The sequence below is a fragment of the Penicillium malachiteum genome, assembly GCF_028827825.1.
Source record: "Penicillium malachiteum strain IBT 17515 chromosome Unknown utg000002l:1.0-8849297.0:1.0-8852440.0, whole genome shotgun sequence".
Classification (NCBI taxonomy): domain Eukaryota; kingdom Fungi; phylum Ascomycota; class Eurotiomycetes; order Eurotiales; family Aspergillaceae; genus Penicillium; species Penicillium malachiteum.
The window spans coordinates 3,824,982-3,838,920 of NW_026643095.1; the positions used below are offsets into that span (position 1 = coordinate 3,824,982).

A 13,939-nucleotide genomic window follows, 5' to 3' on the forward strand; every position below is an offset into this window, starting at 1 on the left:
TTGATTTCTAACACAGTACTTTGAACATTTGAGCCAATATATTAGGGAATTATTAGGAAAGTATGAGAAAATTTGTCTCATACTGTAGTAGCCTAGAAACCAATTTTCTATATGCCTTCACCTGCCCATGGTGGGCTGCCCAGGTGCGTACCTGAGAATGACTAATATTTCACCGCCCGCTCTACCGCATCTTATCGGTGGGAACGGGTCAGTGATTCTGCCATAAGACTCGGAGTAGTTGCTCCCCGCACACTTTGATTCCTCCTTCGCACACGTCAACCCCCCCAAGCGATCGCCCATCATGCCGCAACCATTGAATCCCAAGGACCAGTCCTTGTTCCGTCAAGTGGTTCGTAACTTTGAGCTCAAGCAATATAAGAAAGGTCAGTTCTATTATCTTGACTCAATGGTCAGACCGCAGCTAATAGTCAATTTTCACTTTGATAGGCATCAAGACGGCCGACCAGGTTCTCAAGAAGAACCCCAACCATGGCGATACGCAGGCAATGAAGGCGCTGATTTTGAGCCATCTGGGACAATCAGAGGAGGCCTTTGCACTCGGCAAGGAAGCTTTACGGAATGACATGAAGTCGCACATTACCTGGCACGTTTATGGTCTTCTTTACCGACAGGAAAAGAACTACGAAGAGGCAATCAAGGCGTACCGATTCGCATTGCGAATTGAGCCTGAGTCTGCTCCTATCCAGCGGGATCTTGCTCTGCTTCAGGTGCAGATGCGTGATTTCCAGGGTTACATTCAGAGCCGTACTGTGATGCTACAAGCACACCCGGGCCTTCGACAGAACTGGACAGCGTTGGCAATTGCCCATCACTTGTCTGGAGACTTGGAGGAAGCAGAGAAGGTCCTTACCACATACGAAGAAACATTGAAGGGAACCCCGTCAGTCTCAAATATGGAACATTCTGAAGCCATCCTGTACAAGAATACCATCATCGCAGAAACTGGCAACCTCGAACGAGCTCTTGAACACCTGGAGAAATATGGATACAGGTGTACTGATGTGCTGGCGGTTATGGAGATGAAGGCTGACTACCTCTTGCGACTTGATCGCAAGTCCGAGGCTGAGCAGGCTTACACTGCACTGCTGGAGCGAAACCCGGAGAACTCCATTTACTATGATGGCTTGATTAAGGCGAAGGGTGTGGCGGAAGATGACCACAAATCATTGAAGGCTCTTTACGACGAGTGGGTAGAGAAGAACCCTCGTGGTGACTCCGCTCGTCGCATCCCGCTCGATTTCTTAGAGGGCGAAGACTTCAAGCAAGCTGTTGATACTTACCTCCAGCGGATGCTGAAGAAAGGAGTGCCCTCGCTTTTCGCCAACATCAAGTCTCTGTACAGTAACCCCTCCAAGCGCGATGTGGTCCAGGCATTGGTTGAGGGATATGTCTCTGGCAATGCTGCACAGGCAAACGGCTCTTCTGAGTCTAAGGAGAACGAGTTCCTCGTTTCTTCCTACTATTTCTTGGCCCAACACTACAACTACGAGCTTAGCCGTGACCTCACAAAGGCCATGGAGTACGTTGACAAGGCAATTGAGCTGTCACCGAAGTCTGTGGAATACCAGCTGACCAAGGCGCGCACCTGGAAGCACTACGGAAATACGATCAAGGCCGCCAATGAGATGGAGAAGGCCCGTCTTTTGGATGAAAAGGATCGTTACATCAATACCAAGGCTGCCAAGTACCAACTCCGTAACAACCAGAATGAGAAGGGCTTGGAAAACATGAGCAAGTTCACCCGAAATGAGACAGTCGGCGGCGCAATGGGTGATCTTCATGAGATGCAATGTGTGTGGTATCTTACTGAGGATGGTGAGGCATACCTGCGCCAGAAGAAACTTGCTCTGGCCCTGAAGCGCTTCCACGGCGTGTTCAACATCTTTGATACCTGGCAAGAGGACCAGTTCGACTTCCACAGTTTTTCCCTGCGAAAGGGCATGATCCGCGCCTATGTGGATATGGTTCGTTGGGAGGACCGCCTTCGCGAACACCCCTTCTACACTCGGATGGCGGTCTCTGCTATCAAGGCATACCTGCTCCTTCACGATCAGCCCGACCTTGCACACGGCCCTATGCTTATCGCTGATGGTGCCGATACCATGAATGAGGAGGAGCGTAAGAAGGCACTCAAGAAGGCTAAGAGGGAGCAACAACGCCTTGAAAAGATCGAGGCTGATAAGCGCGAGGCTAGAAAGGCCGCCGCTGCTAATGCCAAGAGCATTGATGGAGAGGTGAAGAAGGAAGACCCCGATCCTTTGGGCAACACCCTTGTGCAGACCAAGGACCCGCTCAAGGATGCGATGAAGTTCCTGACCCCCTTGCTCAACCTCGATTCTCAGAACATCGAAGCCCAAACCCTTGGCTTTGAAGTTTACTTCCGCAGAAGTGAGTTTACATCATCTGCCCTTTTGAAGATTCCTACTGACATGATATATCACAGACAAGCATGTTCTGGCTGTGAAATGCCTCTCAGCCGCTCACGCTATCGACCCCTCCAACCCTACCCTCCACCTGCAGTTGCTGCAATTCCGCAAGGCCCTTGATACCCTCTCCGAGCCCCTTGACCCCAAGATTGCCGAAGTCGTTGATGCCGAATTTGAGAAGCTGTTCCCCAAGTCTCAGAAGCTTGAGGAGTTCAACGACTCTTTCCTGACCGCCAACAAGAACAGCGCCTTGCACGTGCAAGCAGCCCTATCTGGTCGTCAATTCCTGAACAAGGACTCAGCAACCCAAAACGAGAAGGAACTGCTGGCCACTCTTGACTCCGTTGATATCATGATGAGCGAAGCTATGGCTGGCCTCGACCTGCTTAGCAACTGGGGCAGTGACAAGGCTGCGTATGCTGAAAAGGCACTCAAGAAGTGGCCTGAGTCTTCCCTGTTCAAGCTGAACTAAACTGTGTTCAGTTGATCTGAAGCAAGTGGAACTTGAAACCGGTGGAGATTTCTCACTACATCTATGCCGTCAACCTCCTCCAACCCAATAAAACAGAAAAAACAAAGCTACACATTCTTAAATGTATCAAAATTCAGTTTAAGCTTATTCCAATGACGTATGGACTCAGGCTTGTAGAAGTGTCTAGTAAGATCTAGAAGTTGATGCTATATATCAGTACAACTATAGTAACCTTGGAATACTACCTAGGTACCTACTAGTAGTATCTCCAGGTTTAATCTGATGAAATTTATTTTGCAAGTTCTTTCAAAGCCTTGGCAAACTAGGTCTGGGCAGCGTGGATTTAGGAAAGTCTCATGTAAAAAGATCAAGTTCAGATATAAGAAATGGGAAGGAATGCCACGGCATAATAGTCAATTGCTCCTAGCACTTGTAACGAGTCCACACCTTGTTTGCTTGGGGAATATTTCCCATTTCGAAGTTCTTCCGTGTCATCGCTAAACCTGCGACGTGCCAAAATGCTTGTCATGATGTCACCGATTGTGAGGCCTGAACAGAGCCCAGATCAAAGTCATTTAAATGACTTATAACCGGAGAATACTCGAGATTCCATTTCCGGTTTGCAATCCCCTGTCTCAGGAAAACTCTCGTCGTACGTAATAATGACACTGTACTTCAGTCTGTTGTCAGACATATACTTAGCGATTTGTCCTAATCAAGGATAAGTCAGTCTATGGATAAATTCTGAAGGTCTTTTGGAATAGGATAAATACCTAAAAAGAGACAAAGATGATTGTTGATACCCATCTAAAATGTCCAGTCAGCTTCTAATAGAGAATAATTATCAACCTATAGGGCCTTAAGCTTAATGATAAGAAGGAGTAAAGATCTTTGGTCTATTATCACTATATTAGGAATACCTATGTATTATAGTAGTATAGCTTTTGAGCCAGTTAAAGAGATTCCTTTATCCTCCTCTAATATAATGGTACTTATAACTTATCTGATATACCCTAAGAACCTTCCTCAAGAACTATACTAGTTATTGACTAGAAATCACTTCCAAGGTTAGTAACTAAAATATTTACTTCTCTCTTATGTCTCTCTTATTTCTCTCTTATTTCTCTCTTATTTCTCTCTTATTTCTCTCTTATTTCTCTCTTATTTCCCATGATATAGTACTAGATTTCTTTTTATATAATTTTCTTTTGGTCAAAAATTTAGAATATAAAATATAGTAGTATTCTCCCTGGAAATGTTTTCTCTAAAAAAACATGGTAAATATTCTAGTAAATCAGCTAAAACCACCAGATTATAGTATTTTGACATACTATCATTAACTTACCATTTTCCAAACATTTGAACTAAGATCTCTGCCGCAGCTCTTTAATTTTTCAACATATAATACATTTTAAACTGTGTTTAGACTAGTATGTTAGGGGCATGCTGAAAAATCCTAGACCTCCCGTAGGGCCCCCAGATGCTACAAATACCTACTGACAACCTTGGAATCTGCAACGGAGGATACACAAGTACTAACCTTGGAATAGGCTCTAACTACTATGTACTATTAGGTAGTACATTTTACAAAGTCCTGGAGCTTGATAGTATGGTAAGTTGAAGCCTTCAAGTTGGTAGAGAGTAGAGACATTACAAGACAAAAGTATTGATCGAATAATCTAAATTCGTGGTACAGGTGTTGCATGTATATTCCCAGAAAATGAAGACCAAAAAGCGCCTCTAATAATATACAAGCCGAGGAGAGTGGATATGCAGACGGGAAAAACACAACATGTCCAGAAGATGAGAACAAAACACCACCTTCTATTATAATAACACAAGGGCTTCACAAGAACCCTTTGAATGCCAAATGCAAATTTTAGGCATTAGACTCGGCATCGAACTTTTCAATAATCGGTTTGCGTCGAATGGTTTCTTCATCCTCTCCATTGCCATACTTGATCCACATACTCTGCCAGAAAGAAATAGGCTTCGGGCGCTCTTCACCCAGAATATATTCTTTTTGCTCAGCAAGTCGCTGAGAGCGGGCCTCATCCTCGGAGGAAAGCTCAGCCCGGCTCATGCGCGAGGCGATACGTGGGTCCAGAACGATATCATCCAGCCATTCGCGTTCCTTCTCGTCATCTTCACGCTTATGCACGGACTTGTGCCACTCCTTCTCTTCAATTTCTAGAATGCTCTGCAGCTCGCAGTTACTGCGTGGAAGATCTGTAGCGGAGGAATCGGCGCTGAACTCGGAGCTGAAGGACTCGTCGCGGTAAGGGCGAGAGCTGTTAGCGAGGACAAGAGCGGCGACTTCGCGTCCAATGTCTTCAGCAAGATGACGCTGGTTCATGTAGCGGTACATGCGGATTGGGGTGTTGAGGAAGCCGAGAATGTGAGGGAACTCGATAGGGACGGAGCTGTCAAAGGACTGAGGGAGAGAGGGAGCGGGTTGGGCGGAGGGATATTCGGCAGTGGTGATATAGGCGGCGACAGGACCAGTAGGCTTAGCTGATTTTTCTTCTTCCTTCTTCTCCTCTTCAGGTTTCTTCTCGGGAGTCTCGGGGACAGCGGGAACCTCGCTGCTCACACTGGACTCGCTAGTCTCGGCGGGCTTGGAAATTTCCGCTGGCACATCGCCAACTGCAGTGTCCTTCAAAGGCTCCTCAGGCGCATCAGCTACCGGTGCGGAGAGATCTACTGGAGGTGCCGGAGCATCCATGGGACCAAGCCAGCCCTCGTGTAAGCCCCGAACATATTCCTTCCAGGCATGCCGGCCGATCACCAAGTCGCCCTTGGGACCGGGCTCGTCCTGAATACCGATCTGCTCTCGTGTCGCCAGCACAACCTCCTCGACGCCAGGCTCCGGAGTTGTAGCGCTCAACTCTCCAGCCTTGCGCCTCGACTTGCGGATCTTCTCTGCCGCGCCAGCGCGAATGTCACCCTCCCGACGACCCTCAACCACAGTATAATCCAGTGCGGCTGCGGTCAGGATCGGCTTCACATACTCTTTGAAGTGATCCCGAGCCACACGCAGACCATCTCCTGGAGGAGCGGCCAGGTAGACCGTCAATCTCCGGCGCATCTGCTCAACCGGTAACGGCTCCTTTGCCAGATGGGCCACCAGCTCGGACCATTTTTGCTGCGCCCGGCGCTTCTCTCGTCGATCATAGATCATGGCACTGGCGAATGAACCAGTGATAGTCAAAAAGATCATCCAATTACGGGAAGGAAGTTTGAATCGAATGTTGGGCAGGCCTGGTCATTGATATTGGATGTTAGTTTATGCCAGTGCATTTGCCGCGTTACATCAATGGAAGTCATGTCAATTTACCCATCATTTTGAAAACTGGATTAGGTGGCTTAGGAGCCACCTGGGGCTTTGCAGCCGCTGCAGGAGCCGTTGAACTCGATGAGTCTGCCATTGTTGATCTGGTAAACTGGGGTTGACAGTTGGAGAAAAAGTCGAAGACCGGGGCTTAAATTGATCCGCATCACGTGCGGTCTATACAGATACATTTTTAACCTTTATTCTCTTCTAATTTCCTTTATATATGATCATTACTCAATTGATTTCTCTTAAACATCCACAAAAAATCCATGCTACTGATAATATGTATCCTGATATACCCCAATATACAGGTGTGGCCGCATACTCCGTACTCTGGTCCCTATATGGCGTCCATGTGGGTTCCGCGGAGTCTGGAGACTCTGCGATCAGACTCACTCAACCCCTGTGGCACCCCTGTTATGAACACAACTGGAATGCTCTGTCACCTTATTCACTTGATAATTATCCCTCCCCCTGGATTTGAGACGTCGTTCTATAATCCATGAAGAGGTTTTACATACCTCAACTTATAATAGTTCGGTCCAGTAACCTGAGGTCTCGATCTCGGGATCTAAGCCTTGGGTAAACCAGAAAATGGATATTAGTTCCCCGAAGCTCGGCTGGTTCCCATTTGTAGGTCGAAAAATAGGATATAAAGATGTTATAGTTGGGGAGAGATTGGGCACAAAGCACAGTGACAACGTTTCAGACTGGATTAAATTCTGACACAAGACCTCTTAAAAGGGGGTTAGAGGGCAACAAGTCATAAAACGAATCAATTCGGGGGTGGATTCTTTTGCCTCCTGAGAGCCACCGCTCCTTCTCGTCCTCCCCGCCTTCTCCTTTCACCCATTTCAAACCCCCCCTTCAGCATTAAAAAAAACACCCCCATCCTCTCGTCTCGAATTCCCTGTGAGTCGGGGTCAAGTTGACGCGATGGATCCCAACAACAATCGAATGAACATGAATTACGGGTACAACGACCGCAACTACAATGCGGCTAACAGCCGCGCCTATCCCACTACCCCATCTGCCTTCCCTCAACCCATCTACCAGACTCAGGGGGGCCCAGGACTATGTCGACCCTTCCAACCCTGCATATGCTCCCGGATATTTCATGGCCAACCACTATCCGCCCCAGGCCCAGCCTCAGTATGCTCAACAGCAACAATACGCGCAGCAACAGCAACAGGCTCTGCAGTCCCCGCAGGCTGCCTTCCAGAACCGCGTGGGATATGCCAATGATGGTACAAATGGGTTGATCCAGCAGTTCTCCAACCAGGATCTTAACGCCAACCGTGGAGGATTCTTCGGTCGCGCAAACTCCCCCGCTCAGCGCCCTCGGACCGCTGGTGGCTCTCCGGCTCAGGGCCAGGCCCAGGCTGCGCACTTAGCCCCTCCAGTCCCTCGCAGTCCTCGCCCACCGGCGGAGAATGAGGAGCTGCAGCGCTTCCCCGACCGTTATTCTGAAAATGTGCACAAGCGGGGTAAAGCAGCCAAGGAATTGGTGACAGTCTTCTTTCACGAAAACATTGAACGTGCCCGCGATCGTAACATGCGGTAAGTTTTGAATATTCTACCTGATGGGGGTGTGGAGAAATTTGGACTAATACGATGTTCTGAATAGTTCCGTCGATCTCGATAAGACTCTTCGGGACCCCAGTGTTGTCGCCGACAAGAAGCGCCAGGATGCTGAAGTGATCTCAAAGAGAGAATCCGACTTCCTTCGATTCCTCCGAACGAAGGAAACCCCACAAAACTTCCAAACGATTAAAATTATTGGAAAGGGTGCTTTCGGTGAAGTCAAACTGGTGCAGCGGAAGACCGATGGCAAGATCTATGCTCTCAAGTCTTTGATTAAGACAGAGATGTTCAAGAAGGATCAGCTTGCCCATGTTCGTGCTGAGCGTGATATTCTGGCAGACTCGAAGGATAACCCTTGGTTGGTCAAGCTGCATGCCTCATTCCAGGACTCGGCTTATCTTTACCTGCTCATGGAATTCTTGCCTGGTGGTGATTTAATGACAATGCTCATTAAATATGAGATTTTCTCGGAAGACATCACTCGCTTCTACATGGCTGAGGTTGTCATGGCCATTGAAGCGGTTCACAAGCTTGGCTTCCTTCACCGGTATGTGCCATTGCCCGCCAAGATGGCATAGAGGAAGCGTAGAGGAAGATATGAAAAACTAACACATCATTCCTATAGTGACATCAAGCCAGATAACATTCTCCTTGACCGTGGTGGTCACGTCAAGCTCACTGATTTCGGTCTTTCAACAGGCGGTAAGAAAACACACGACAATGCCTATTACCAGAACCTTCTCAAGAACTCCACATCAAAGGATCGGAACCGTAACTCCGGTTACTTCAACGATGCTATCAACTTGACTGTCTCGAACCGTGGCCAGATCAACACTTGGCGTAAATCCCGCCGTGCCATGGCGTACTCAACAGTCGGCACTCCCGACTATATTGCCCCCGAAATTTTCAACGGCCAAGGTTACACATACCTGTGCGATTGGTGGTCCGTTGGTGCTATCATGTTCGAGTGTCTTGTGGGCTGGCCTCCCTTCTGTGCTGAGGACACTAACGATACTTACCGTAAGATTGTGAATTGGCGCGAATGTCTTTACTTCCCTGATGAGCTGGTTCTCTCGCGTGAGTCTGAGTCATTGATTCGGAGCTTCTTGTGTGATCCTGAGCATCGTATTGGAAGTGAAGGTGGACAGCATGGTGGCGCTACTCAGATCAAGAATCATCCCTTCTTCCGGGGTGTGGTTTGGGAGCAACTGAGGAGCATTCGTGCTCCCTTCGAGCCCCGTCTGAGCTCGAACATTGATGTGTCTTATTTCCCTATCGATGAGATTCCTCAGGAGGATACGAGCGCCATCCATCGTGCTCAGGCTCGTGCCATGCCGGAATCCCAGGAAGCCGAGATGAGTTTGCCTTTCATCGGTTACACCTACAAAGCTTTCAACGCTTTCCAGGGCAGTTAGATAGCCCGAGTTCTGTTTCTTTTCCTTTTCCTTTGACTTTTCACTCGGCTATCTGGACATACTGGAGATAGATACGTGAGTGCGGGCGGGGCTTGCATCACCTTTATTCTCAGCATTTACCAAGCCGTCTGGACATCTAGAATGTTTGATCTGGCCACGAATTCTCATTCAGCATATCAGCGCGACGTTTTCTGAATCATGACCCCCAGCGCCATCTTTGATTTCAGTTGTCGATATCTAACGCCTTACATGGTGGTATTCACTCTGTTTGTCTTCCCCAGGAAAAACTGGGGCAGTCGGAAGAACAGTGTCTTGCATCACAGGTCTTGATTCGCATCATATAGTCTTTTAAAATAAAAAAAGAAAAGATTTTTCAATTTGCGAGAACTTGCAGAGATACTTCTGTTCTGAGACTCAGCCAACTTTTTTGATAAGCCGAGGATAAAATTGTATATTCTGTATCTTGTTATTTTTCCACTTCTCCATATCATCAGCCTGGAACTTGGTTAGAACATTCTGACCCTTCTATGGAACCTTGGAACATTTGATTGCACCATGTTGATTCAAGTTGGTCCGTTCAAATGTTGTTCTACGGGGGGGCCTATCACGGCCATGCGGCCAACCCCCCTATATGGCTGGCTGGGAAAAAAAAGAAAAGGAAAATAAGAAAAGAAAATTGAAGTATAACAACAAGCCTTCCTTACCACCCCCGGCCTCTAGTCGCCACTTGGCCTTCGTACTTGTACTATATACGGAGCTCGGAGTATGTACTCCGTACTATGCCAGGTGTACCCATGTCCATACGGACCATACCTCATCCCCATACAGTGATTTCCATAACCTACACAACTGGCAGTGGTAGTTTACCGACCAATCCAACGCCTCTAGGCTACTGGAATCCTCTTAAGCTAAATTTAATTAAACCTCATAGTGAGGCATTTCACCCTAAATATGTGGGTATTCTACATGCTGATACCAAAATTTCCTAAGGTCGTTTATACTATGGATCTCGACACTCACGATTCTTGAGTATCTTATATAATATTTCAAGTTGAAGGCTAGGTAGGTGAAGTGAGAGATAGCTAGAATGGAAGAGAACTAATTTCTAAGGTTAAGAGAGTTGTTTACTTTAAGTTGGGTATCATACCCACCCTCAATGCAACCCCGGAGTGGTGCTGTAATCTAGATTGAAGTCTTGACGAACCCGTCCGATTCCCTCGAATTTCACCCATTGGTTCAACTTGGATCGGCACCTGGAAAAAAGAACTAGGTATAGACAATGATTATACTACATTATACCTGCACATATTGGAACCTTGAACCCCTTGCTTTTTGAAATTCAAAAATATTACCACGTTCACCTACAATATCGAGTTTCCCTCTTCATCTCCCCTCTTCACGTCCCCTCTTCATCTTCCAGTGCTCTTCAAGTTCCAGCCTAAAAATGGACATGCCGTCCAGTTATCCCGATGGCTGTCCACAGCCTCAGAAAGTAACAGCCAAAATGTTCTTTCTCACAATATGTGTTTCATCCGCTGCATGGATAGCCGATTTTGATAATGGGTATGCGGGTACTGTGTTGATCATGCCCTCGTATCAAAAGGCATTTGGTCACTGTAGCCATGTGCCCGATCCAGCGACTGGCGCCACAATAGAATCATGTGTTTTGACCACACTCCAGCAGTCGCTTGTTGGTCTTGGTATATTATTCATGGCGGTTGGAGGCGCCTTGGCTGGGCTATTTGGCGCCATGCTCGGCCGCAGAGCAACCCTACAGATCGCTTGTCTATTCTGTATTATTGAAGCTGCTGGGATGTTGGGTAGATCTGGCAACTTTTTAAACTATATGATTTGCAAACGCATCAATGGAGTTGGAATAGGACAGCTTATCGCCTCGAGTATCGTTTACGGATCTGAATGTGTTATCGCGAGCAAACGCGGTCTCTTACTCGGAATTTTCAATATTGGACTCGCTATGGGCAATGTTACAGCTGGAGCTGTATGTGCGGGTTCAGCCACTCTTTCGCCGGACAGTGATTGGCAATGGAAAACGCCTATCATCTGCCAGATTCCGTTAGGCGTTATTCTCGGTCTTGGAGTGATGCTATTTCCAGAGTCACCCCGTTGGTTACTACTCGAGGGAAAGGAGGACCAAGCCAGGAAATAATTTGCTACGCTCCAGGATTCAGACCCGCAATCCCTTGAAATTACGGCACAGGTGAATGACATAAAGCGACATCTGGACTTCGAGCGAACACTTGACGCTTGTTCATCCTGGACGGAGATTATCGTGGTCCTAGTCTTCGACGGACATCTATTTCAGCACTCATCCTCGGCGGCCTCGCTATTACGGGTATCCAATTTGTGGCGCCTTTCGCAGCACTCTTCCTCGAAGACGTTGGGATCGAGAATCCAACATCTCAAACTGTTGTTGTTGTGTTTCTCTGTATCTGGGCCTTTGTATTTGGCGGTTTTATTGGTCCTCGTGTTTGGATTTCGTCTGCTGAAATGCACAGTGTTCGAATGCGAACATATGGACAGGCTAATACCACATTCATATATGAGGTTTTTAGCTTTGGGGCAACGTTCTGGACACCTTACATGTTGAATGTTCATTATGGGAATATGGGGTCCAATGTTGGGTACTTTTACTTCGGAGTTACGGTTGTTATCTTGATTCTGGTGTTCTTGTTTGTCCCGGAGACTTCAAGACTCACGCTGGAGCAGATTGATGATTACTTCTTAACTGGGAAGAAGGCATGGAGTACTTCCGTTAAAATAAATCTTTTGATCTCTCAAGGCCAGTGCCCTGACTCTCCGGAGTCTGAACAGGAAGCTTTGGTTACTGAAAGAGCTCATCAATCGTCTGCAACTCAACAAATGGAGTCCTCGATTAATAGTACTTGGGAAAGGGAGATTCTGCGTCAGATTTAGGTTCTATTTCTTCAAGCTCAATCAACCTTGAAGGCACTCATCGTTACATCCCTACCTACTCCTCAAAAAACCTTTATAATATATAAAGCTAAAGTAATAGATATCTAAATTAAAAGTGGGGGAGATTTAAAGTGGAAGTGAGAGATAGCTGATACTCAAGTGCTAGTAGTATACTTTATACGGTGAAGGAAAACAGATCATTCAGCACCTGGGCAATTAACCATTTTCTATGATCCATAGACATATGTAAATCCAATAAAGGGAGCCAATAACTAGTATAAGAAAACGCCATCTATAATATCCATGGATCCTCACCATCAAAGCTAACTGGGGCAAGTAGTTTAAAACGTCCATGTAGAAGTATCTTCCAACCAATTTGGGTCTGCTCAACTCGTGTCACCCTCTGGAGGGTTTGCCAAATCAAAGCAAATAAACCAACCATCATCCCAGGTCACATTTTCCCCAGACACCGCATCATTGAAATCAATCCAGTAACTTTATTAATCATTAGCGATAAGTTTCGAGTCTTTGTGCAGGAAATCATGTTAGGTAGTAGATTTTCTTACAGTCTCCCACTTTGTTTGTCAAACAGAAGGTTGGTTGAGTTTGTGGCCCATGGGAAAACACGTAGCCTAATCATTTCCCTGGTAGAATTAATCTATATAGTATCTTCAAATCTCTATAGTAGATACTCACATAAACCGGTCTTTGAACTGCTCGCGAATTCCGTCGCGCTGGAATCTCTTAAACTTCCAGAATGGATCATTTGGGGTTCTACATGGTCCCCCAAGGCGTATTCCTGGAAGATGCCCCCATGCAACTGTGATGTGAAAGCCACCTGGGACCAGGTCTAAGTTCCCCTGTTTTCCTTCCTCGTAACCAAGTAACTTCGGTGTAAATTTGGAAACAAACTCATCGGCAGTCATCATTTTGTAGGCCTTAAGCTCGTCAGGCTGAAAATCCGCGGCTTGCTCAGCACGTATGTCTGGAGCTTCAAGTTCCGTATTGGTATACGGAACTTGCACATACACACGTATTTCTATTTTAGGCAGCCGTAATCGACTCCCACGTATATTCTGGCGACGACATTCCAATCTGATTGCGGCAAGGGAAACAAGGCCTTGCTGACCATACCCCTTGGTAATCTGCTTGCCGCGCTCATTTCTCACTCGAATGATTTTCCATTGACAAGGAACGGGATCCTGGATAGAAATGATGGTATCTCGTACGTATTTCCCTTTGAACGGTCCTTGGCTGAACCAGGAACGTGTGGCTTCCATTGCTTGTTTGGTGAAAGTAAGAAAATGCTCTGGAGGAGCTCGCAGCTAGTAAGAGAAAGATTTCCAAGATTGTTGGGTGAATTTTGATATATCGTGACTCGGATGGGTTAGAATCTTCTTGGAAGAGGGAAATACTAGAAGTAGGACCTTGGAAGATGGTTTGGTATCCAGGTGAGAGGTCTATAACCTTCCAAGTTTGGAACGACCACCAGTCACTTTGTAATCACGATGTAAAAACTCCAATAATATTTAATACCCGATTACTCTGCCCAGCAATTCCAGCTATAATATAGTCAGCCACTTCAAGTTATTACTACCTAGGTACCTACCTAATTAGGTAGTTTATTTACACTACCTAGAATTACCCCAAGTTACCTGGTAGTCCACGGTCAATCCTAGGTATTATATATAGATACTGAGAATAAAGTGAGAGATAGCTCTAAAGTAAGAGATGACTAAAATGGCTAGGGTTA

General features: G+C 46.6%; 5 protein-coding genes across 5 annotated transcripts; 3 read left to right on the forward strand and 2 right to left on the reverse strand.

The window, feature by feature from the left end:
• Positions 1 to 301: 301 nt before the first annotated feature.
• On the forward strand, positions 302 to 2,919 carry N7483_004478 (peptide alpha-N-acetyltransferase complex A subunit NAT1; the record flags this gene model as incomplete). Its single annotated transcript, XM_057087915.1, has 3 exons — positions 302 to 383; positions 448 to 2,409; positions 2,465 to 2,919. 3 exons carry the CDS (start codon positions 302 to 304, stop codon positions 2,917 to 2,919), a joined length of 2,499 nt encoding a protein of 832 aa, XP_056947744.1.
• Positions 2,920 to 4,798: 1,879 nt separating this feature from the next.
• On the reverse strand, positions 4,799 to 6,347 carry N7483_004479 (Tim22-complex subunit TIM54; the record flags this gene model as incomplete). The annotated part of the gene is made up of 2 exons (XM_057087916.1): positions 4,799 to 6,180; positions 6,257 to 6,347. 2 exons carry the CDS (start codon positions 6,345 to 6,347, stop codon positions 4,799 to 4,801), a joined length of 1,473 nt encoding a protein of 490 aa, XP_056947745.1.
• Positions 6,348 to 7,247: 900 nt separating this feature from the next.
• N7483_004480 (serine/threonine protein kinase CBK1) lies at positions 7,248 to 9,252 on the forward strand (the record flags this gene model as incomplete). The annotated part of the gene is made up of 3 exons (XM_057087917.1): positions 7,248 to 7,813; positions 7,881 to 8,384; positions 8,463 to 9,252. The coding sequence occupies 3 exons, from the start codon at positions 7,248 to 7,250 to the stop codon at positions 9,250 to 9,252; spliced, it is 1,860 nt and encodes a 619-aa protein (XP_056947746.1).
• Positions 9,253 to 10,696: 1,444 nt separating this feature from the next.
• On the forward strand, positions 10,697 to 12,186 carry N7483_004481 (mfs monosaccharide transporter protein; the record flags this gene model as incomplete). The annotated part of the gene is made up of 3 exons (XM_057087918.1): positions 10,697 to 11,375; positions 11,442 to 11,519; positions 11,576 to 12,186. 3 exons carry the CDS (start codon positions 10,697 to 10,699, stop codon positions 12,184 to 12,186), a joined length of 1,368 nt encoding a protein of 455 aa, XP_056947747.1.
• A 386-nt stretch (positions 12,187 to 12,572) lies between these two features.
• Positions 12,573 to 13,466, reverse strand: N7483_004482 (uncharacterized protein; the record flags this gene model as incomplete). Its single annotated transcript, XM_057087919.1, has 3 exons — positions 12,573 to 12,681; positions 12,753 to 12,830; positions 12,883 to 13,466. The coding sequence occupies 3 exons, from the start codon at positions 13,464 to 13,466 to the stop codon at positions 12,573 to 12,575; spliced, it is 771 nt and encodes a 256-aa protein (XP_056947748.1).
• Between the last annotated feature and the right edge of the window lie 473 nt (positions 13,467 to 13,939).